This window comes from Protopterus annectens, chromosome 3.part1 (genome assembly GCF_019279795.1).
Source record: "Protopterus annectens isolate FY-2018-M chromosome 3.part1, PAN1.0, whole genome shotgun sequence".
In the NCBI taxonomy this organism is placed as follows: Eukaryota; Metazoa; Chordata; order Ceratodontiformes; family Protopteridae; genus Protopterus; species Protopterus annectens.
The window spans coordinates 45241921-45263812 of NC_056732.1; the positions used below are offsets into that span (position 1 = coordinate 45241921).

The following is a 21892-nucleotide window of genomic DNA, read 5'->3' on the forward strand; positions in this document are numbered from 1 at the left end:
ATAATACCTGTACATTTCTTTTCCTTCCAGAAGGGTGCACTGTTGATACATTTTAACACAAGCAAACCTCACAAATACATTATCAGCACAAGTAACTGTACAAATCAGTTTGATATACAAATGACATAATCATTTTCAAACTTCCAGCTAGCTGTGCTGGCATATGTTAGAAATCCACTGCACTATTTCTTCTGGCATGGCTGTCAGTACCATCTTCACACCACTCCCCCCTTTGAATACTCAAGCTAGTTTTTCAACTGACCCTTGAGAAATGTTGCTTGAGAGGAATAAGCCTATGTGAGAATACATTACCCATACCCTGTCTTGACAGCCTATCTGCATTGGCATTGCTAACACCACTATGATGCTGCACTGTCACACCATATGTCTGCAACCCTAGGCACTACCTTCGTAACTTGGCATTTTGCTGGCTGGCTCGATGTAGTCATGTTAAGGGATTGTGGTCTCTAACTACATGGAATTTCCTTCCATACAGATAGGGTTGAAGTTTCTGCAGTGCCCGTACTGTGGCTAAACATTCTTTTCTACTGCTGCATAACATTCCTCCCTAGGTTGGGGTCTACGGCTGAGATATGCCACTAGGTGCTCTTCTCCCTCTGAGGAAACCTGGCATAGTATGGCCACCACCCCATGGTTCGAAGCATCCACCTGCACAACAATTTATTTGCTGTAATCTGGACTGGCTAACACAGGGACTTCTTCCAAAACACCTTTAAGCTTTTGGAACGCCTGCTCTCAGTGGTCCAAGCTACCTTGTCTGGCCTGTTTTTCCTCGTCAGGTCTGTGAGGGGAGCAGCTATTGTACTATAAGTGGGAATAAACTTTCTAAAGTATCCTGCTGTCCCCAAGAAAGCTGTCACCTGCTTTTTAGTAACAGGGGCAGGCAATGCCTGAATTGCTTCCACTTTAGGCAGATTCTGGCCTGATCTTACCACTTCACACTGTATGTGCCAGGTAGGACTGCCATACCCACCTGACACTTACTGGGCTTAATGGTCAACCATGCCTTTTGCAGTCTGCCCAGGATCTCCATGACATGCTGAAGGTACTCATGTCAGGAATGGCTGTAGATGGCAATATCATCCAGGCAAGCAAGGGCATAATCTCCTGTTCCTACCAGGATATGATCTACCAGCCTCTGGAAGGTCACTGGGGCATTTTTCATCCCAAAAGTTATCTTTGTCACCTCATATAATCCAAAATGAGTCATAAAGGCAGCCCCTATCTAGTTGTGGGAGTCAAGGGCACCTGTTAGTAGCCCTTGGTCAGGTCAGTAGTGGTCAGATACTTAGCCCCACCCAGCTCTCCAAGGCTAGGCATGGGGTAAGCATCTGACTCTCTGTGGCTATTTAGTTTCCTGTAGTCCATACAGGACCCGGTGCGGCCATCTTTCTTTGGTACCAGCACCAGTGGGGAGGCCCACAGACTGCCAGACTCATGGATTACCCCAGGTTCCAACATTTCCTGCATCCCCTCCCTTAGAGTCTATCTGACTCTCTCAGGCACCCTGTAAGGGGCCTGTTTGATAAGCCTTTGGGGTGTTGTATCCATGTGGGTGCACCAAGGTTTCCCAGTGAACATGTCCCAAAACTTCTGTAACACTGCTCGGATTTCTCAAACCTGGGTAGGGCACAGCCACTGGTAAACTGCTACCCCCTTCCAACGAGGTGCAAGTCTGAGCCTTCACTGAGAAGATCCATCACCAGATCCCCCTCAGACTCCTCCTGCCATCCACTGCAAATACTCAGCACCAGGGATTCCCTATCATGGCTAGGTTTCATCATATTAACATGAATAATTTGTGCCACTGCCTCCTGCCTAGCAGTTCTATGATATAGTTAACGTCACTGACCTTCCTTACCACTTTGAAGGATTCCTCCCAAGCTGCCTGCAGCTTATTGTGTCCAACAGGAATGAGAACCATAACCTGCTACCCCATAGCATACTCTCTGGATTGAGCATTCCTGTCATACCAGACCTTTTTCTACTGTTGGGCTCGTCAGGTTCTCCTGGGCCAAGCCTCCTGGCCCTGAGCCTTCCCCTGAGCTTTACGACATATGCCACAACAGACTCATTGGGGATTCACACTCAAGTGCCTACTCATCACAAATCAAATCTAAAAGGTCCCCTCACCCTATGCCCATACAGGAATTCAATTGATGAAAAAACTGTGGATTCCTGGGGTATCTGTCTGTAAGAAAACAGCAGAAGGGGGAAAATATTTGTCTCAAACTGGTCAGCAAATGCCAGTAGCATGGCATTTAGTGTAGAGTTTAACCTCTCCACAAGACCATTAGTCTGGGGATGACAGGGAGTGGTCTTTAGGTGCTTCACCCCGAAGTGCTTCCACAGACAAACCATCAGGTCTGACATGAAACTGGCACCTCTGTCAGTATTTCTCTTGGGAAACTTACCCTGCTGAAAATCTCTAAAAGCATTTGCAACCTTTTCTGCCTCAATGGTGGACAGACCCACTGCCTCAGGGTACCTAGTAGCATAATCTACTACTATCAGGATAGGTCTTCCCTGTGGAGCTTGGGGTATGTAAAGGCCCCGCAATATCTATAGCTACCCCCTGAAACAGCTCCTCAATCACAGGCAAAGGTATCAAAGGAGCTTTGACCTTGTCTCCTGCCTTGCCTACCTTTGACACTGCTCACAGGTCCTGCAGTACCCTGTTACAACCCTTGCAATCTCAAGTAAATTCAATAAAATTTCTGAATATGTCTCTTGGTATGCTTTATGCCCATATAATCTGCAAAAGGAAAGTCATGGGCTATGGCTAGAAGTGCCAGATGGTAGGGTTTTAAAGTACTACCAATAGCTGTATTACTTCACCCTGTAGCCCTCCCTCAGGGGTCCACTCTCTATACAGTAACCCTTTGTTCCAGTATACAGACTCCCCCTTTTCCTTAAGAATCACATGCCTCCATAGCTACCTCCCTCAAGCCTCTTAGTGTAGGGTCTGAGAGCTGAGCCTGTCTCAACTCTACTTTTGACTCTTCCCAGCTCGCTTTCCACAGGAAGTCTGGTATCCTCTGACAGTGGTGTCTCACTGTCAGCCTGGGTACTATCACTCACCAATGCCTTTGCAGTCACTCTGTCCAAGGGAACATCAGTACTTACCAGCAGCTGTGGCAAACCTTCATGTTCACTGTTAAAGCATAGCTCTCTCCATGAAACAGCCACCTCACCATCCCGGCTTCACGTATGAAGTCTGTCTGGGTCTCCCCCAGGCTACCAGACCCACATACCCGTCTCCAACCTTTCCTGCATGTAACTGCATGCACACAAGGTACTGCATTATCAAAATCATTCCCTATCAAGACATCTGCAGGGATATCCTCAAACACACCTACTTGCTTGCTTCCCTTTCCACCCTCCCAGTCAAGGTGAACCTTGGCCAAAGGCATTTGGAATGGGGTCCCTCCTAAAGCTCTGACTGCAGCAGACTGCCCAAGCAAATACTGTTCCTCTTTAACCACTGCAGGCTGCACAACGGTTATGTCAAAGGCTGTGTCTTTCTTAGCAGTGGCCTGTTTTCCATTCACTAAGATAGGATATAACCTCGAGTGATAGTTTGGTACCCCTGTTGTCTCCAGATAACTTACCAGTGGCATACTATTATTCCCCACTTGCTGGCTCCCCCAACGTTTTCCCCCACTTTGCCTCCATGGACATTTATATGCTACATGCCCCCACTACATTTATATGCTACATGGCCCCACTGGTTGCATTTAAAACATTTATCCCTTGAGCATGGCCTTGCACCCGAAATAGTGGCTTCCCCTGTTAATGGCAGACTCTGCTGGGGCAGATCAGTCTGCCTACCATGGGTTCCCTTATACCCATGTGGAGCACTGGGTATTCCCTTTCCTGTGCAGTGATGCCCTGCTTGCTAAGTAGAGATCCTCCTTTTTCCTAAGCTCATCTGCAGAACTGCACTCTCGGTCTGCCAGCAAGATTCTTAAATCCTCAGGCAAAGTGCTAAGGGCTTATTCCCTCGCCAAAAGGTCTGCCAGCCCTCCAAAAGTGGTGACCTGACACTCACTCACCCACCTATGAAAATAAGTGCTTAACTCAGTAATATAATCGCACACACTTTCATCTGCCTTGCGTCTATGCTCATGAAACTATTTCCTGTAAGCTTCAGGTGTTAACTTTTCAAGTAAACATTTCTTGACTTTGTCATAGTTTAAATGATCAATATCAGACAATTTAGAAACAGCAGTTAACAGCTTTACCATGGAGTATGGGGGTCAGAAACTGTACCCAGAGCCCTTGGTCAATATTACACTGTTCACATACCCTTTCAAATATATGAATAAAACTATAAAAATGATCACCCTCTGTAAATTGTGGAAGAAATTTACTGACTTGCCTTGCTTCTGGGGTAGCTTATTTCCTTTGCCATTCCCTGCAGGACCCTGCCGAAGAGTCAGTATCCCCCTCTTATGTTGACACCGTTTCTCATTTTCTTCAGCCTCCAAATGCCACAGTCTCTCTCTGCCGATTCTAATTCCAAATGTTTGGCCTCCAGTTAAAGTCTCTAAATCCAGATGGATTTTTAAGTCCTATGAGGAAAAGGTAAACTGTCCTGTTTCTGAGGGCTGCAAATCCCAGTCACCAAACTGGTTATCCTCCTGGTGGCACAGGTGCCGGAAAAGGATCTAATCCACTAGAAGTAGCTCAAACCATGCAGTGTGTCCACTTGTTCTTGAATATTTTCCTGGTGATGGGTCTCTGGGTAGAGGTAAGAACTTGGATGGTCCCAGGCACACATGCTGTACTCCTTGTCTCCAGCAAAAGTGAAGAATTCAGGCAGTTATTTAGAGGTGGTGGAGGTCCACTGTGAGGCATTGTAGAAGGGTGGAAGAGAAGGGTTCTGAAGGGCCCCACAGAAGTGGAAACTAAACCTGTGAAGGACAACCATACGACCTTGAACATGACTTGACTTGTTGATTTTTATTTCATGCAGAAATTTTAAATTAAGCTGAAGTATGGAAAAAAGCACAAAGGAGATTTCAGGGTCGATTCTGGACTACAGCATCTCCTAGCCATACCCTTAAAGAGATACGAGGGATTAGAAGTAGCTGTGCTTGGAAATGGATGGAAATGCAAAAAGGTTGCAGCAAGACCCGCCTGGCAATGGACTCACAACATCAATAATAATAATAACAATAATAACAAAACAATAATAACAACAATTATTTGTTAACTAGGTAGGCCCAATGGACACAGCTTCCCTTTTTGGAGTGACCAGGAAGCAATGTCTGGTTAAGTTAGTTGTTGAAGGCCACGCAGTAAGCAAATGTAGGCGGAGGGAAATCAAGGAAATGTGCATTATTCGTTCAGCTTAAAAGATTTTTTTTCCCATTTAAATGCAACCCTGACTCACAGCTCCAAACAACGGCTTTCCAGCCTGCCAGTCCTTGGGAATTGGTATCTCATAAACTGAGAGCTGGTAGGTGTGAAGTAAACCAATTTAGAAAAAAAAAAGTCTCTAACCCGTCACCTGTTCAACTGAGTTCAGAGCCACGCAGTTAACACTGTTTTTGAAGTCTGCCATTAACAAAAGCCTTATTTTCAGACATTTCCAAAACATTCTAATGAAAGCACTACACAACCTGAAAACTTCAACTTTACTATTATTTTGTTTTAATCAAGTTATACTGTAAAATCCATTTTCAAATGCCATGAAACAGCATAAAAAGATGGAGTAACTGTAAAAAATGTCCAGTACCTTACGCATCATTAGATCTCTCCTCTTTGTTATTTTATTTGCAACTTAACTAACATCTTTCCTTGGAGGTATAAGCTGCACATCTGCTGAAAAATGTCATAGCCCATTCTACTAAATGCATGTTTCTGTACTGCAGACCCATAAATTCTGTTATTACACACATGAATTTCTTAAAATTAGAGCAGTGGGACCCTCCCTCTTGCCAAAAGTACTACACTTTATTTTTGCACATTAGGTTCTAGAGCTGTAATGCATCTAAATGGAGTACTTCCCCCACAAAGGTTATAGCAGGATACCTGTGCTGCAGAGTTACCATCACTTCCCACTATCGTGCAGAAGGTAAGTAGCCCCTATAATGCTCAAATTCCTTTTCACCTCTACCTTCCACCACTAGGTCTTTACTGGTGTGTGTGTGTGTGTGTGCCTGTGTGTGTGTGTGTGTGTGTGTGTGTGTGCATATCAGAAAACACAAATTATAAATAACTTGGCTTACACTTGCGATCTTTCTTTGACCGTTCTGAACTTCCTGTTTTCTCCTTTTCTGGAGCAGGTTCTTTTGACTCTATGCTTGTTTGCTCCTTCCTTTGTCTCACTTCTGTCATTTCACCTAAATATAAAAGAGTAAGCATGCTTAAAACAAATAAATCTCTGTGTACATATTATATTCATAAAAATTCATACAGTGTATAAATATACCATGAAACCTCTAAACATTAAATTAAGGCAGGTTCAATTTTAATTTTATTTTATTTTACATTTGTTGACCGGGCTAGTCCAACTGGATATATGTCCATTTTCAGTAGAGGCCCGGGGAGAAAAGCTCCGCTTTCAAACTAGATAAAATAAAGACAATACAAAAAAAACACAATACAAAAAAGGATACATGCAATATGTAAAGTAAATAAAAATTTCTCCATCAGCTTAGGTTATATAGAAACTAAAACTAAACAGATTGTGAGTAGTAGGTTAGTAAGGTAGAATGCAGTATTATGACCAAGAGAAAGGGATAGATCATTGAATATTAGTATAAAGGGTAAGAATGCGTCTTTGAAATGCTATAAAAAGGTTATGAAAGGTGAATAAAAAGGTAATGGAAGGTGTAAAACACAGGGTAGATGGTGACATTTTGGAGGACAGGGAAGTAGGAGAAAAATCTGGAGGGTAAGTACAAGAGGAAGTAATTATAGTCAAAGAGGAAGAAATAGAAAGGTTTATGTATGAGGTGGGAAGAAGAGTTCACAGAGGAATGAATAAGTAGTAAGGAGCATGCCCAGTGATAGCATGTTGGGAATAAGATACTAGGATGGGGAAGAGTGAGGAATTGCTGTTATACTTCAAAGTGGGTAAGGAGGAGAGATATAGAAAAGGTCATGGTGGGGGGGGGGGTTAGTCTGGGTTAGTACAAGGACAAAGCCATTGTGATTTTAAGTTAATTTTTAGTTGATTTTTAAAGAGAGGTAATGATGAAAGAGATGTAAGATTAGTGGGAAGTTTGTTCCAAACCTTCCCCACAGAATTAGAGAAAAGAGAATCACCTGCCTTGTTGTGGGATTTCAGGGTGGTAACCAGTAGTTTATTTGCTGAGCGAAGGTTAGAAAGGTTTGTGGAGGGGGAGATAAGGCTACTGAGAATAGGAGTCTTACTAGGTTGATATAGTATTTTATGGGAAATGGAGAGTTGTTGAAATTTTAGCTGGTTATTTAGTTCAAGCCATCCTAGAAGTTTTAGGTTTAGACAGTGATGTGTTCTAAATGAGGACCCAGTAGCAAACCTGGCAATATTGTTATACGAAGTAGACAGTTTGTTTAGGTTGCTTTTGGAAAGATTCGTATAAACTGGCGAGGCATAGAAGAGGGTGGAGATCAGATGGGTCTGGGCAATAGTAGTTTTGGCTTCTGGTGTAAGAAAAGGTTTTATTCTATATAAGGATCCAAGTTTTCTGTTTACAGTTTTGATGGTGGCATTAATATGAGCGTCAAAGTTGAGGTTGTGGTCAATCAATACACCTAAGAGTTGTAGTTGGGTCAGGAGCTATGATTGTACCATCAATGGAGGTAATAGAGAAATCTAATGGGGTGGATTTGTTAGTTGGAGTAAATAGTTAATAGCTTGTTTTTTTTTTGGCATTAAGGAGGAGATGATGTTGTTGGAACCAGTTTTCAACATGGTTGAATACCGATTGGGTGATGGCCTGGAGTTCAGATAAGGTGGTTGCTTTACAAATCAAAGTGGAGTCGTCTGCGTATTGTATGCAGGTAGGTAGAGGTAGATTAGTAGAAAGGTCGTTAATGAACATGGAGAATAGTAGAGGTCCCAGGATAGAGCCCTGTGGGACACCAAGGGAAACAGGGAGATGCTTGGATAGATTATTATCCCAAAGGACAGCTTGCTGTCTATTGTGCATATAGGACTTGAACCAGTGTAATGCCCGTTGTCAAGTGAGAATGAGGTGAGTGTATTGAGTAATAACTGATGGTTGACCATATCAAAAGCTTTTGAGAGATCAATGAATAGTGCAGAGGAGAGCATGTTATTGTTACAATGTTTATTAATACAGTCTGTAAAGGATAGGAGAGCAGTAGTGGTACTGTGGAATGGTCTAAAACCATGCTGACAGTCAGCTAGGAGGTTATATTGGAGAATGTGGACAAGAATTTATTGGTGGATACATTTTTCCATAATTTTGGCTAGTGGTGATAGTAGGGCTATGGGCCGGAAGTTAGAGAGTTCAGTTGAGTTCCCTCCTTTGTGAAGTGGGATTATATGAGAGATTTTCCATAGTGAAGGAATAGAGCCTTCAGTTATGGTTCTATTAATAAGAATAGAGATGGGGTAGGCAACAGCTTTAGCAGCAGTTTGAAGGTATTCAGGTGGTAGGAGATCAGCTGAGGGTGTACAGGGTTTGAGCTTATGAAGCAGAGTATAGATGAGGGCTGTGGGAATAGGTTTTAAGTAAAAGGTAGGTGGTAAGGTAGTGGGGGAGGGTGATTGGGTAGGGCTGATAGGTGGTAGGGAGTTTGCTAGAGATTGGATAGTTTCAGTAAAAAAGCTGTTAAAAGCATTAGCAATCTCATTTGGAGAGTTCTGGGAGAGACCAGATGGTGTCAGTGTTTTAGAGAGTCCTGGATGTAAGAGTTTAGTTATGCCTGATCAGAAGCTTTTGGGTTGACTATGGTGATTTTGTTGGAGTTTGAAGAAATAGTGTTTTTTATCCTGAAGTATTGATTTTTTGGTTGCATTTCTTAGTTGTCTAAAGTGTTGCTGATCAATTAGGTCTTTGGTGTTTCTCCATTTGGACCAGATTTTGTTTCTTTGTAGGATTTGTCTGGTTTCTTTAGTGAGCCATGGGGCTGCTTTGCATCTAGTTCTTATGGAGCGTGAGGGGGCATGGAATTCTAAAATTTGTAGGAATGTGGAGTTAAAATGGGATACTGCTTCGTCAATTGGTAGGTGCCTTAAGGGTGACCAGTCACAGGCTTGAAGCTCAGTTTGAAAATTGACTGGATTAAATTTTTTTTTGTTGCGGGTGATTTTAAAGGTAGGTTGATTTGGAATATAGGATTTTTGTCTGCATAGGTAGGTTAGTGAGTGGTCACTAATATCATCAGGAAGGACACTTACTTTGTAAGAGAGAGAGTGGCAGTTTATTAAGATCCAGTCTAATATACTTTCTTTGCCTGTGGGTTTATGGATCCTAGTGGGGGTGGTAATAGTTTGAGAGAAGCGGTAGAGGTTTATATGGGTTGTGGGTTCTAAAGTGGTACATGAGTTCCAGTCTATATTAAAATCACAGAGTACTATGGTTTCTTGAGGGAAGGATGTAGAAAGCCAGCAGAGGATACTTTATATGATGCTAATGTTATTTCCTGGGGGTAGGTAGGAGCATATTATGTTAATAGATTTAGTATTATTGAGCTGGAGTTTGGCAATAAGAATTTCCACATTGGTTTCTAGAGGGGGTTGTACCTGTATGGATGAGACCTGTAAATCAGTTTTGTGCAGTATTGCTACCCCACCACCCTTTTTGGTAGTTCGGTCTAACCTCAGGATGTTATAACCAGGTGGGAGTATTTCATTGTCTTTTGTAACTGGTTTAAGCCAGGTTTCAGTTAAGCATAGGATATCAAAAGAGTGAGTATCTAGTAGAGCGTGCAGTTGGCTTACTTTATTGTTAACACTTCTTATATTGAGATGAGCTATAAGTAGTGAATTACTGGGAGTGAAAGGGGGGGTGAGTTGTCTTATGATGTTGTTATAGGGTCCTGGGTTGGGATGAATGTCCCCATGAAGGAGTGGATATTTGAGAGGACTATATGGATGCTTCAGTGGTTTAGTGTAGTTAAGTTGTGCTTTCCTAAAATGTGTAAATGTAAAATGAGCTACTCTGTGGTATTTAGGTGATAGATAGGATGAGGAGGATGTTATGTTAGAATGGCTAAGGATTTCAAGATTTATTATTGATGTTTGTTTAAGGGATTGGTGAGAAGATGAGAATTGTAGGTTTTCGTAGTAAGTGAGAGTATAGGGAATAGAGAGGATAGATAGTAGTAAAAGGAGGAGTGGCAGTTTTATGTAAATGAGTGTAGAAGTAAAGGTCATGGTGAAGGAGGTGATAAAATATAGTAGGAAATTAGAAGGTTGGAGTTAATGAGGGTGTGGACTAAATGGGTGTGAAAGAGGTATTGGAGAGTGATTATTAGTATGTGAGTGGTTGTATAAGTGGTAGGTTTGTACAGAGTGGTGAAAGATGATTTGATAGGAATGAAAGGGAGTGGCTTGGTAAGTATAAAGGTAGGACTCCTGGGGGTGGGTGGGAATTGGGGGTAGGGTAGGGGAGCGGAGTGAGCCCGCAGGGCGAACGGAGCAGGTTACAGCAGGCAAGAGAGAGTCTACAGAGACAATCAGGGAGCCACAGACTCCTGAGGTGTCACTGGGTGAGTAGAGTGTGGTAATGCAGGAGATTGGTAGTGAGTGATAGTGGAATAAAGAGAAGAAAACAGAGTACAGCTGGATAGTGGTGAGAAGAATAGGTCCTAGTAGCAAGAGGAGTTTCAGCTCGTCAAGGGATAAGAGCTATAAAAGTATTAAGAACAGATAGTAGGGAATGCGGAGTACAAGGTGTAACTCTAGATAGGAAATTGGTGCCACCTAGTGGACAGAAAGTATAGTGGACGAAGGTAATAGTATTAGATACAGCTAGAGCGAGAGGAGCTGCAGATAAATTTCCAGCTCTTACTCACCAGAATGGATCATAGGAAGTTACTAGGCTAATGGCGCTATGGCCCTTGCAAGCCTAGCCAAGTTCTACCATTATTTTCATAATCAGCACCTAATGCCCCTGTCCAAGAGGGACATAGATGGAATCCCCGGGGTGAATTTACAGTTACCTATCCAATCGTCCATATGCATTTGAAGAGGGGCAATCAGGTGCTCTATCCGTCATGAAGTGGGAGTCTGCTCCAAAGGTGTAGTAACCTCTGGAAGACAAATCTGTCCCTCCAGCAGGTTCTGTCCCTCCAGCAGGTTCTATTATACCAGGTTAAGGTCTTTAGAGTGAGTAACCCATGTAACATTTGACTTCCGGATATGCAGCATTTCCAATAAAGCAGGGTCACAGATTGCCGTATATGCAAGGCAGAGATCGCCTCGGAGTAGTCTGTATAAAACAGTAAGTGACAGTGATTTCAGATGATCCACATAGGACAGGTGCTGAAGACCTTGAATTTTCCTTGTGAGGAATCTTTGTGGTCTCTCTAATTGCTGCAGGTGCTTGGAAAGGTACATACCAAAAGGGGCGCTGTACTCTATTATTGGCCAGATGAGGGAAGCATACAGGGAGGTTAAAACTTATTTTTTTCTAAAAGCAATGCCCTTACTTATGAGATGAGGAATATAGAATGACCTTCTTACCACTGTGGAGACATGGTGATCAAAGGTAAGTTGCTGTTAACCTGTGTGCCCAGGTCTCTCACCACTAAGTGCGTACTTAGGGTGTTGTTATTGATGTGGTAATTAGCAGGAACATCACCCTCACCGAAAGGGATGATGATATATACTTTTTGCACTGAGTTTAAGGCCATGACTTTGGAACCAATCATTTGCTTGTGTAAAACCCTCTTGTAGGATGTTGACATCATTTGGAGATTCTATGACCATTCCCAGTTTTCAGTCATCAGCAAACTTTCTCAGACACAGACCTTTAGTTTTAGCTTGCACTTCAGAGAAATAGAGTCCAAACAGTAGAAACCCCAGGACTGATCCCTGTGGAACACCACTGGTTACAGGTCTGCTGTTAGAGGTGGATTCCCCTACTTTGACTATATGTGTTTTATCAGAGAGCCAGTTAGCAATCCCTCTAACAATACAAGGGTGGTTACCTAGCTGGGTGAGTTTGTCAAGGATACCAAAGTGGGGGATTGTGCCAAAAGCCTTGGTTGTATCTAGGTAGGCTAATGGACAGATTTCCCCTATTCCAGGGACTGTCTTGAAAAAGTCCACCAAGTTTTAACAGGTATGATCTCCTTCTGACAATTCCAAACGGAGTAGTCCACCAAGTTTAACAGGCATGATCTCCCTTTGACAAATCCAAACTGAGTAGGGTCAAGTGTTTGGAGATTACCTACATTTTTGTTGATAAGGTCCATGATGATTCCATGGCCTTGCAGATGAGGCTAGTCAGGCTACAGGTCTATAGTTCCAGAAGTCAGTGGAAGCACCAACCTTGTGCAAGGGAATAACGGTGGCAATTTTCCATTCAGCTGGGATGAAATAGGTGCCTAGACTATGATTAAATAGCATACCCAATGGTGTTGCTAATTCTTCTTGGCGCCCATGTAGGACACAGTCTGGATGTTATCAGGTCCCATAGATGCTGTGTTTTTGGCCTTAGGGAGGGCTTTTACAACCTGCTCTTTAGAGGTACAAGGTAGGGGACAGGTGGTAGGGATGTCATCGGGTATGTGTGTCGGGGTCAGGGGTGTGAAGTTTTCACAGAACTTGTCAGTCAACAGGTTAGGTATGTCCACAGGCTCAGTGTGTGGCATCATTAACTGCCAGTTCGGCACAAATCTGGGTCTTTCTTTTAGGTTACAGATGTAACTAAAGAACACCTTATGGTTGTCCTTAGTTCAGGAAGCTAATTTGGATTCAAAGCTTGCATTGGAAAACTTAACAAGAAGTCTTATTTGCTTGTTTAAGCTGAGGAGGGAGTGTTCCCAGTTTAGGGCTCACCCCCTCGTACTCCTACACAGCATTTTCTGCCTCTTATTGTAAAGCCTGCTAACGGCAGCTGTCCAGCTTATTTTGGTCCTATCAGATACGACTGAGATAATGCAGTTATACAGGTGTTTGGATAAAGCATTTGCAGTGAATCTATTTATACCATCCCATAAGAGTTTATAATCTGCTTTGGAGAAGTTTTTTTTTTTTTTTAGTTTAGTTGCTGCTGGGGGGGGTAGTTACTTCGAAGGAGACAGATTTTTTGGTCAGATCTCACCAGGGAAGACCTCACCGTGAGGATGCTACTGTGGTCCTCCATACTGGTAAACACCAGATCTAACATGTTGGCACCCCTTGTGGGGGTGTCAACCAGTTGGTCCAGGGCACTGGAGTTAACCAAGTTGAGGAACCTTATAGCAACTGAGTTTAAGCACGAGTAATTTACACAGTCAATGGATGAGTAGTTAAAGTCACCTAAAACCATGGTGTTTGGATGTATCTTCATAGACTCAAGTAGATGCAAACAGGCAGAGTGGGTGGCCTGATTTATGGAGGGGGGTCCTGTAGCTGGCAATGACTTGAACAGATGTCCTACTGGCAAGTTAACTGCACCTGAAGTACCTCCAGGGAATCCTACTGTTTAACAAATCTGGAGGTGTATTTATCTTTAATTAATACTGATTGACCGCCTCCTTTAGTTTTCATGCCCTCAGTTTCTGGTCTGAACGTGTGGAAGGAGGTGTAACCTGGTATGGCTGGGGTGCTCTCCACAGCCTTGAACCAGATCTCCGTGACTGCACAAATGTGTCTTCCAAAGTGAGGACGGCTTCCAGTGAGTACAGTTTCGTATTAAGAATCCTAGCATTTAGCAGCATAACCTTGAGATTGTTTATATATGAAGTTTTTATGTTGGGAATTTTTTCCTTAAGGCATGGCCTAAAAAAGGCACTATGGAGGTAGCAAGAGCCTTAGCCAGTAGCTGAAATCCCACAGGTGACAGATGACTACCATCTCTGGCAAAGCATCAAGGTCTGTCGATCATGTCATCCCAGGCTTACAGATACTGAATCCCCTTAGAATGACAGCAGAAACTCAGCCAATTATGGAAGTCAAATCATTTTCTGTTTATATTGAGGCATCATCCTAGGTGAAGGTAAAATACTGCTCAAGGCTAGGGACATACCTGTCAGAGACACATAGTCCAAGAGCTTAGTCATGTCTCGAGGTATGTCTGTTGTCATTCACACCACCATGGACTATGACGGAGTCATAACAGTACCTGATGTTGAGAGACTTGAGTGCATGTATGACGTGGCATATCCTGGCACCTAAGTAAAAACCAAAGCTGGATACGCTCCAAACGAACGGACTTCTCTGTGGTTCAAAAATCGCAAAAACAGATACAGCCAGAAAACATAAACTTTTATTAAGCATAACACACAGGCTTTTCGTCAGTATCACTACCAACTTCTTCAGAAAACAGAAACAGCGTCACTCAATAACAACTGCAATAAATACAAAATTTGAAAAAAATCATATGGTCTCTGCGTACTACGAGACTACATATCAACTCACATATAAAATACTAAAAAAATAATTAATTAAAAACACTGCTTTGCAAATTGACTGCATCTGGCATCTAAACCCTTATAATATGAAACTGAAGGCTCACACTATGCGAGTATTTTGATAAGTAGTCAGACTAACAATAAAAAACAATAAGTTGCAAAATCTACAGCGACGTGTCCCTATGAATATAGTGTTGTTGTAAACAAAAAATGGAATCTTGAAATCATCGCATCGGTTAAAAAAACCTATCAGTACAAAATATGTTAAGAGAAATCACGGAACATGACACTTTTAGCTAACCTTGTATAAGCTATCCCAACTCGATACATATTTAAAAGGTATAACAATATAAAAGTATGCAAAAATCTCCTAATGATGAAACGAAAAAGTGGAAATGATATAATGTATATAACATTGTGCCCCAGTACTGTAACACTGGCATAAACATGATGAAAACATGGTAAAGTCGCATTGGCTAAAAAAAAACTAGTCGTACCTTAATGTATTCAAAGCAACTACAAACGATAAAGCTTATGCTGACCCTCTAGGCTTTACTAACTGGGGTGTTCCATAAGCTAACGTGCATGTGAAAAATGTATAATAGAGTCTCGTCGGCTGAAAAAAACAGATGGTCCTCAATATGTTGAAATCAACCACAGGGATGGCACTGATTTTTACCTTGTGAAACTATACTAACTAACTCTCATCCCACCACTGTAAGTCACTGAAACAATTAGGGTGGCTGGAACTCCCCCCCCCCGGCCACCCACCCTCTCATTCACCCAACTACAGTGCACAAAATAATCTATAGACCCACAGTTTCTCCTGCTCTCTCAACTCTACTTGCCCAATACCATCCCAGCAGGCATCTAAGATCTGAAAATCATCTACTTCTAAAAGTAGATAAGCCCACCTTACCTTCTAGTCAACTCCTCTATTCCTTCATCGCCAAACTATGGAACTCACTTCCACCTTCTATAAAAAACAAAGGTAGCACTGCCACCTTCAAACAAATACTGAAAAATCATCTCAACTCTTCCTGGCTACGTTCCTGCTCTATAACCTAACATCTTCACTCTCCTTATATGATTACTAAACTCATGTCTTTTGCTACTAGTGACGGATGATACTTTCTCCATATTTATTTTTATCTTCACTTGGTGATATTGGTGTAATAATACTGATTAATATATATCTGTTTATACTTCTTTGATTTCACTGAATTCTGCTTTAATGTATATATTCTGTATATGTTACTGCATCCTTTATGTATATATTCTGTATATATGTTACTGTATCCTTTATGCAATATATTCTGTACATGTTACTGTATCCTTTATGTATACATTCTGTATGTTACTGTATCCTTTATGTATATACTCTGTACATGTTACTGTATCCTTTATGTATATACTCTGTACATGTAACTGTATCCTTTATGTATATATTCTGTACATGTATATATTCTGTACATGTTACTGTATCCTTTATGTATATATGCTGTACATGTTACTGTATTCTTTATGTATATATTCTGTACACGTTACTGTATCCTTTATGCATATATTCTGTATGTTACTGTATCCTTTATGTATATATTCTGTACAGGTTATTGTATCCTTTATGTATATATTCTGTACAGGTTACTGTATCCTTTATGTATATATTCTGTACAGGTTACTGTATCCTTTATGTGTATATTCTGTATATGTTACTGCATTTACTATCTGTAACACTGCTTCTACTTCTGCACCAATTAATGTTTATATTTTTTCTGCATCTGTGTTCTTGTTGGAGCTTTTCTGTCCGGGCCTCCACTGAAAATGGGCTCTTTTAGGCCCAGTGGACTTTCCCGGTAAACAAATGCAATAAATAAAGTGAACTTTTGAAATCTGTAGAGATGGGAGTTGACTGAATGAGCTTGCATTAAAGTGTGTTTTATTGAAGGATAAAATGTGCGTTACTGTAAATTCTGGAATTAAGATACTGTAATCTCTTTCGTCATTCGCAAAGTTTGCAACACCTGTGAAATTTGTAGATTGTTGGGGTGTATATATGCAGTGAAAAGGCGCAATGAGAAATAACAGATTTCACTACAGATGCAGCAGGATCATGCCATCCCCAGAGGTGGAAGGAAATAACTGGGCAGATGGGGGACTGGGTATGTGTCAGCAGTGGAGGAAAGATGGAAACCAAAGGAAATTAGCACTCAAGAAAAATCTTGACGATTGGATGGGAAATAGGAAATTCGCCCTGGGGATCATTTCTGTGGCTCTGCTCGACTGGGGCACAGGAAAATAATTTTCTCGGGTGGCGAAAACCAGGGTACCTTTTTGGCTAGGCTTATACAGGCCCTGGGGCCAATAGCCTAGTACCTACCTATGAAAGAATATTCTAACAGATTTTTTTTCACCTTCATAAACTGTAAACTCAATTAGAACATGCTAACACTGCAAATTATTAAACAAGGTTTTGCACAGGGGCCATGCTCCCCACCTCCTACCGTTGCTAAGTAAATACATGTAACCAAAAAGAAAGCACCAGTTCAACAACGAAGGAGCACAGATGAAAGGTTTAATTGGGCATTTAAAATCACCACAACAATCCACAGAACACCAAAACAGTATGCAGTGTAAATACATGTACTCTAAAGTGTTCTCAGAGTTAAGACAATAGTATTTTACCAGTACAACAGACTATTCTTTTGTTTCTGAAGGACTGTGACTTGGAAATTAGTGCATAAAGTTACTCAGGTAGTGTGGGGGCAGAGTCCCCTTACTAAAGATACAACTACCTCCTTCTCCTGCAAAAACATTTTAGAACTGTATCATTTCTTAAATTTGTTTTCTAACATTTAAAGAACTGTTATCAAACTTCCATTATTATTTAAATTGTTAAAGTATGTGGGTCATGTGCATAATTAAATTACAATTAAAAACTCTTTACAAATAAGTAATACAACTTCGGTCACTTTGGGCAACAGATATACTACTTTGTTTTTGCTCATGATGGATAGGAAACTTAACTGCCTTAGTTTAAACTGTACTATCTTCATTATGATTTTATAAATTCATCTTCAGCATGAAAAGTTTTAATGTCATGTGCTATACAACGAGCACCAAGTGGGCAAAATAAATTAAAACCTGACAAAATAACTTAGCTGTGCTGCAGCTAATTAGAACAGTAAGACATTTGATTTATGAAAAGAGTTTTTACTAGTTCAACCAATTCTTTCCACACTTCCCATCAATGCATTATTTGTAACTAGATGCAGGAAATGGCACTCTATTTCAACTATTATCACTGCCACTTTGGCTACTACGAAAACTCATAACCTAGAACACAAGAATAGGACTTGGCAGTACATCACTCTTGTGCAACACAGGCAACCCTCAAAATCTTTTGCTTAATGTCAATTTAAATTTGGTTTGATAAGTGAGCCCACGAGTAAGACTCAATTTCAAGGGCGGTTATCAAAGCAGTTTAGCAAAATCATTTCTTCAGATAGAGAAACAAGTCAAAGTTATCTACTTTAATTCTGATAAAAATGGCAGCTATTTTGAAAGCCCTGCAAACTCTGGGCTAGCTACAACTTTAGAGATCTTTGTTGCTTAGTTGTGACCACCATGAATTTGGTTATGATAGACAGTGGAGCACAAGTACTTTGTGGTTGCAAACCTCCCCCACAACAGAGAATGCAGGTGGCTATTTTGTATACAAGACATTATATTATTGGGTTTTCATTCTTATGGTATTCATAAAAAGGTTTTGGTGAGTTGTATGCCAGTTCATTTCAGACTGCTTTACTGGCTCATAAACTATGTGTACATGGGCTCTGGTAGCCGTTTCACAATGCATCAGTTACAATAAATGGAAAGTTACTTGCCAATCTGTGATTTCCTTTCGTGCGCTGTACGTAGGGAAGCCCAGAACAGCTTAGCTCACACGACTGTCACTATACTTTTTTTTTTTTTGTTCCATGAAACATACAGAAAGCAAACAAAAACATAACGCCAACAGCAGCAATGTATCTTGTATAATGAGTGAAAAAAAGTACCAAAAGTCTGTATCTATACTCTCATACATATGCTATATACACACACTCACATGTACATATTATTTATATATATATATATATATATATATATATATATATGTGTATATACACATATATTATATACACATACATACAGGCATGCACGCATACATGTAGAAAGAACACACACAAATACGCCAAAAGGTTGGGGGGGGCAATCCCTTTTAAAGCTTCCATTTTCCGAAGTATTTTTTTATTTTAGTAGTAATTTTTTTTTTTTTTTTTTTAATTGCTGGAACCCGTGTTCTGAGAGACTGCTTTCCAATCTATCTGCAAATATACAGAGCTGAGTACATGTTTTCGGTCTTAGAGTTTGTACTGTTAATTCTTGCTTAGATCTCTGTTGAAACTGTTGTCTCCCTGTTCTGAGAGAGACTGCTTTTCAATCTATCTGCAAATATACAGAGCGGAGTATTTTTTTTTGGCTTTAGAGTTTGGACTGTTAATTGTTGCTTAGATCTCTATTGAAACAGTTTTGTCCCACCCACCCTCCTTATTTCTGGTTTGTATTTAAATTTGGTGGCTTTTGCAGATGCCTTCCCCACTGTAGATTTGATCTGCGACACTCCCCCAGTCCCATCTCTTTACCACATTCTACCTAAAAAACTCTTTCTGCACTTGCTTTTAGTCCTTTTTAATTTAATTGCATTTTTAAACTGTGTTTGGTCTAATATTGCTACATACACAAGTGTGCTAGCTTGCACTGCATGTGAATTGTTTTTACTACTGTTTTAGCTACTTTTCTGTAAAAAAAAAAAACTGTAAGCCTGCTTCCTACCTTTCCTGTAAATATAGTGTTCCAGATACAGATTTGCTGTATCCAGGAATGTATGTAAGCTTCTGAGTCCCCCAAGCCTTTCTGTGTTGGAGGGAAGCCTTCTAGCTTATCAGTGGGAGTGGTAAGCACTGGGTAACCTGCCTACCACATAAGGAGTGGTTCTGGCCCAGAAATTGTAGTTCTTGGCCGTTTGGGCAATCTCTTCCATCTCTCTCAACTTTCTGATTTGAAAGCCTGCATTTGCACTTTTCTGTCCTGTAACTTGTCTAGTGCAGATACAGATTCTTAGTTTTAGCACTTAAATTTGCTTATTCGTCCTCAGCACTTGTTCAGAACTTGTGAGCACTAAATAAGCTACTAATTACTATAGCACTCAATCTTCCTCATTACCTAGAGGAAAACAGTTTTTGTACTTACTTTTCTCACTTGCGTAGAGAAAAACAGCTCTTGTACTCACTTTCCTCACTTATCTAGAGGAAAATAGTTTTTTATTCGGGCATGTCCAAGGGTCAGCTCCCAGTGTTCTCTCCTGTCTATCTGATGAATCTGGGCATCTTGGGGCAATGTAGAAATTGCCTCATGTACACAGACAACCCTCTCCTCCTACCACCCAACACTACAACCTGTGAGAGATGCACTTATCTAGCCAAACTGGAGGTAAAGCTCTCTCCAACAAAGACTGAACTTGACAGTCATGAGGAGAAGGTAAACATTTGCACCACACCACACTCATCACATAGTCTCACTAAATCTACACCACCAAAATCCACACATAGTAACACAAAAACATTCACGGAGGCTCTCAAAGGTTCAAAGGTTCATAGGTTCATACTAGGCTATCTGTCCTAGGGCATTTATAAGCCTAGCCAGAGTGTGTTTGGCTTTCGCCACCCATTTTACATTAATTTTGCTATGCCTTTTTTTGAGGTTAGTATACTGTGCCTCTGTCTAACAGTGAGACAGAAGTGATAGCCGGGGTAAACCTACGATCTCCCATCCACTCATCAAGATTCCTCTTGAAGAGAGTCAATGTGGGACTCTGCCTAACCTGGACTGGGATTTTATTCCAGAGTGAAGGGAGCCTCTGGGTTATGAATCTGTCCCTCCAGCATGTCCTATTTATTTCAGTGCTGTGGTTCAAGTCTCTCGAGTGCGTAGCTCGATGGGATTTGGATTTTCTGAGGTGCAGCATGTCCATTAATTCCGGGTTGGACATGGCTTTATACGTCAGGCACAGATCGCCTCTGAGCAGGCGGTATGCCACTGAGTAGAGCTGGAGTTTCTTTAACCGGGCAGCATATGGCATCTGTTTGAGCCCTTTGATCCTCTTGGTGAGGTACTTTTAGGTTCATAGGTTTATACTAGGCTATCTGCCCTAAGGCATTTATAAGCCTAGCCCAAATTTTTGTGGCTTACACCACCCCTTATATGAAAAAATACTGTGCCCATTAGTTTGTTGTGCCTCTGTCCAGCAGTGACACAGATATGATTCCCGGGGTAAACCTACGATCTCCCATCCACAGGTCTAGATTTCTCTTGAACAGAGTCAGCGAGGTGCTCTGCCTCACATGGACCGGGATTTTATTCCACAGCATAGGGAGTCTCTGAGTGATAAATCTATCCCTCCAGCACGTCCTATTTATATCCGTGCTAAGGTTTAAGTCGCTTGCTCTAGTGGTTTTGGTGGATTTGGATTTTTTGAGGTGGAGCATGTCCATTAATTCCGGGTTGGACATGGCCTTATATGTCAGGCACATGTTACCTCTGAGCAGACGGTATGCGACTGAATAGAGCTGGAGTTTCTTCAATCTGGCAGCATATGACAGATTTTGGAGTCCTTTATCCTTTTGGTGAGGAACTTTTGGGGTCTCTCCAATTGCTGCAGATGTCGGGTGAGATACATCCCGAATGGGGCATTGTACTCGATCATTGGTCTGATAAGTGAAGAGTACAGGGAACAATGACCTCACTAGATCTGGATGTGAATCCTTCATGATCAGGTGGGCAATGTAGAAGGTCTTTCTAACCACTTTAGCAACGTGAGTGTCAAAAGAAAGGCCACTGTCAACCTGGGTCCCCAGGTCCCTGATAACCTCTTCTGTGCTTAGTGGATTGCCACCTATATGGTAGCTTGGGGTTACCTTGTTTTTCCCGAAGGGTATGACTATACATTTTTGGCGTTTAACTTCAGGCCATGGCTCTGGCACCAGCTATCTGTTTCCGTGAGTCCCTTCTGAAGGATATCCGTGTCCGATGCACTTTCCACTATGGCCCAGTTTGCAGTCATCTGCAAACTTTGTCAGCCAAAGTCCTCCCATGTTGGCCTGTACTTCTGAGAAGTAGATGCCAAACAATAGGGGCCAAGGACCGAGCCCTGTGGGACACCACTTGTGACCGGCTTGGAGTCTGACACAGCGCCAGCAACTCTAACCCTGTGGGTTCTGTCCTTAAGCCAGTTTGCAACCCA

At 41.6% G+C, this 21892-nt stretch overlaps 1 protein-coding gene across 2 annotated transcripts in view; it reads right to left on the reverse strand.

The window, feature by feature from the left end:
* DPY19L4 (dpy-19 like 4) overlaps nt 1-21892 on the reverse strand; it is a 1421953-nt gene that overhangs the window by 1170791 nt on the left and 229270 nt on the right. For both annotated transcript variants that reach the window (XM_044066538.1, XM_044066539.1), the window contains exon 2: nt 6258-6371. In XM_044066538.1, the coding sequence (XP_043922473.1) occupies nt 6258-6371 (114 nt within the window). The remainder of the gene's footprint in view (nt 1-6257; nt 6372-21892) is intronic.